Source organism: Galeopterus variegatus, unplaced genomic scaffold (assembly GCF_000696425.1).
Source record: "Galeopterus variegatus unplaced genomic scaffold, G_variegatus-3.0.2 Scaffold18736, whole genome shotgun sequence".
Lineage (NCBI taxonomy): Eukaryota > Metazoa > Chordata > Mammalia > Dermoptera > Cynocephalidae > Galeopterus > Galeopterus variegatus.
In genome coordinates this window covers 13,640-16,091 of record NW_007744847.1, presented here as the reverse complement: position 1 = coordinate 16,091, position 2,452 = coordinate 13,640, and the positions used below count along the sequence as shown (strand labels likewise).

At 37.0% G+C, this 2,452-nt stretch overlaps 1 gene segment (V, D, J or C); it reads left to right on the top strand.

Moving 5' to 3' along the window:
* Positions 1-215: 215 nt before the first annotated feature.
* Positions 216-541, top strand: LOC103582964 (the record flags this gene model as incomplete). The annotated part of the segment is given in 1 exon segment: positions 216-541. A coding segment is annotated over 1 exon segment (326 nt), but the record flags the coding sequence as incomplete, so codon positions are not given.
* Positions 542-2,452: the final 1,911 nt, after the last annotated feature.

The following is a 2,452-nucleotide window of genomic DNA, read 5'->3' as shown; positions in this document are numbered from 1 at the left end:
CCCATTCCGGTCATCATTGCTTCCTGTGTTTCTGGGTTCTTGGTCACTAGAATTAAGGCATTTTTGTAGATTTCAAGTTACCCAGTTACCTGTTGTTTTCTGGTTATTCAGCGTGTTACCTGTGGCTGTGGTGACAAGTGTCACCAATGCACTGGGCCTACATAGGGATGGTCTCAGTACATCTGTTACAGTTTATTTTGTGTTTATCATTCCAGCCTCCACTGGGGACATTGCGCTGACACAGTCTCCAGCTTCCTTGGCTATGTCTCCAGGAGAGAGGGCCACCATTTCCTGCAGGGCCAGCCAGAGTGTCAATGATATTTTTGGCACCAGTGTTCTGAACTGGTATCAACAAAAACCAGGACATCCCCATAAACTCCTGATCTATGAAGCACCTAGTCAAGACTCTGGGGTCCCAGCCAGGTTCAGTGGCAGTGGGTCTGGAACTGACTTCACCCTCACAATCCACCCTGTGGAGGCTGACAATGCTGCGAACTATTACTGTCAGCAGAATAATGAGCTTCCTCCCATGTTGCTCTAGGTCAAAGCAAAAACCTCCCCACAGCAGCTCACTGAGGCTCATCTCCCTGAGATGTCATTTAAGGGCTTTGACCTTCTGAAGTCAGTCCATTCAGAATAATTTCCCTTTGATGAACTCAAAACCAAGTGATATGAGACCCTTATTACATCTGCAAAATACCTTCACATTTGTAACATTGTATAGGCTAGAAACAAGTCACAGGTACTGCCCACATGCAAGAGGAGGGGGTTATACATTTCATGGATAATAGGGGGTAGGTATCACTGCTGTCCTCTATCTATAACTATCATATTACCTAGGTTTTGTGTTTGTCTTTGTTCTCTTCCTCCCAAATGGCCCCTGTGCTAAGGGGATTAAATATGGAAGCTTCCCTGGTAATTGGTTCTGAACAGCATCAGATAAACAGATCTCTCAAGATAATGCTCTCATCCCAGCTTCTCACGTTTCTCCTGTTGCTTCCCAAGTAAGGAAATGGCCAAGCTTTACCTCTGTAGAGTGGTAAATTCGAAAGAAAGAAATAATTTTATAAAATTAGGCCTGTAATTGTCTTTGCCAGTAAAGAAAGAAGAAATTTTCGAAATTATCGACTTAGCCTTCCTAAGAAACTGGATAAAGAAGATCCAGCACAATGGAGAGCAAGCAGAAAAAAAACAAAAATAAAAATTAGAGTGTAAATGAATAAAATAGAAATCAGAAAATCATTGAAACAAAAATATGCCGGTTTTTTTAAAGATTAACAAAATTGAAAACCCTTACATGGACTCATAAAAAACAAAAAAAGAGAAAAGATAGAGATTATCAAACTCAGAGGGAGCATACACATCTGACAGAAATTTCAGAAACATTATAAGGGAATAAGACAAACAACATTATGTCATTAAACTAGGCAATTTAGATAAAATAGAAAAATGCAAATTACCTAAGCTGACTCAAGAACAAATAGAAAATATGAATAAGAATATAACAAGTGAAGAAATTAAAAGGCTGCATATAAAAAAAGTCCAGACTACAAAACTTCACTGATGAATTCCCGCAAGCATTTAAAGAAGAAATATTATCAATTTTCTATGAACTTTTTCAGTAAATAAATAAGGAAGGAGGACTTTCCAGCTCATTCTTTGAGGCCAGTATTACCTCATTCCCAAAGCCAAACAAAGGCATTCCAAGAAAAGAAGGCTATAGGCCAATATCACTTATCAATGCATATTTTAAAATCCTCAAAGTAGATCATTAAGTAGAATTCTGTACTATATAAAAATGACTATAAACCATAATCAAAAAGAGATTCATTCAAGACATGCATGGTAGAGTAATGCTCAAAGCTCAATTAATGTAACATACCATATTAATAAACTAAATTAAAAAACTAGATGATCATCTCAATTGATGGAGAAAGGCAATAGACAAAATCCAACATCTATTTATGATAAAAAGCTCTCAACAAACTAGAAATTGAAGGGAACTTTCTCCACGTCATAAAGGATATCTATGAAAAACCTACGGCTGCCTTTTCAACAAATGGTACTGGGAAAATTGGATACTCATATGTAGGGGAATGAATGCAGACCCATACCTTTCACCATATACCAAAATCAATTCAAAATGTATTAAAGAATTAAATATACATCCTGAAACAATAAAACTCCTTATAGAAAACACAGGGGAAACACTCCACAAAGTAGGAGTGGGTACAGACTTCATGAATAGGGCCCAAAAAGCACAGAAAAATATTGGAAAATAAACAAATGGGATTACATCAAACTAAAAAGCTTCTGCACAGCAAACTAAACAATAAACAGAGTAAAAAGACAACCAACAGAGTTCGAGAAAATATTTGCAAATTATACATCTGACAAAGGTTTAATATCCAGAATATACAAGGAACTCAAACAACTTTGCAGCGAGAAAACA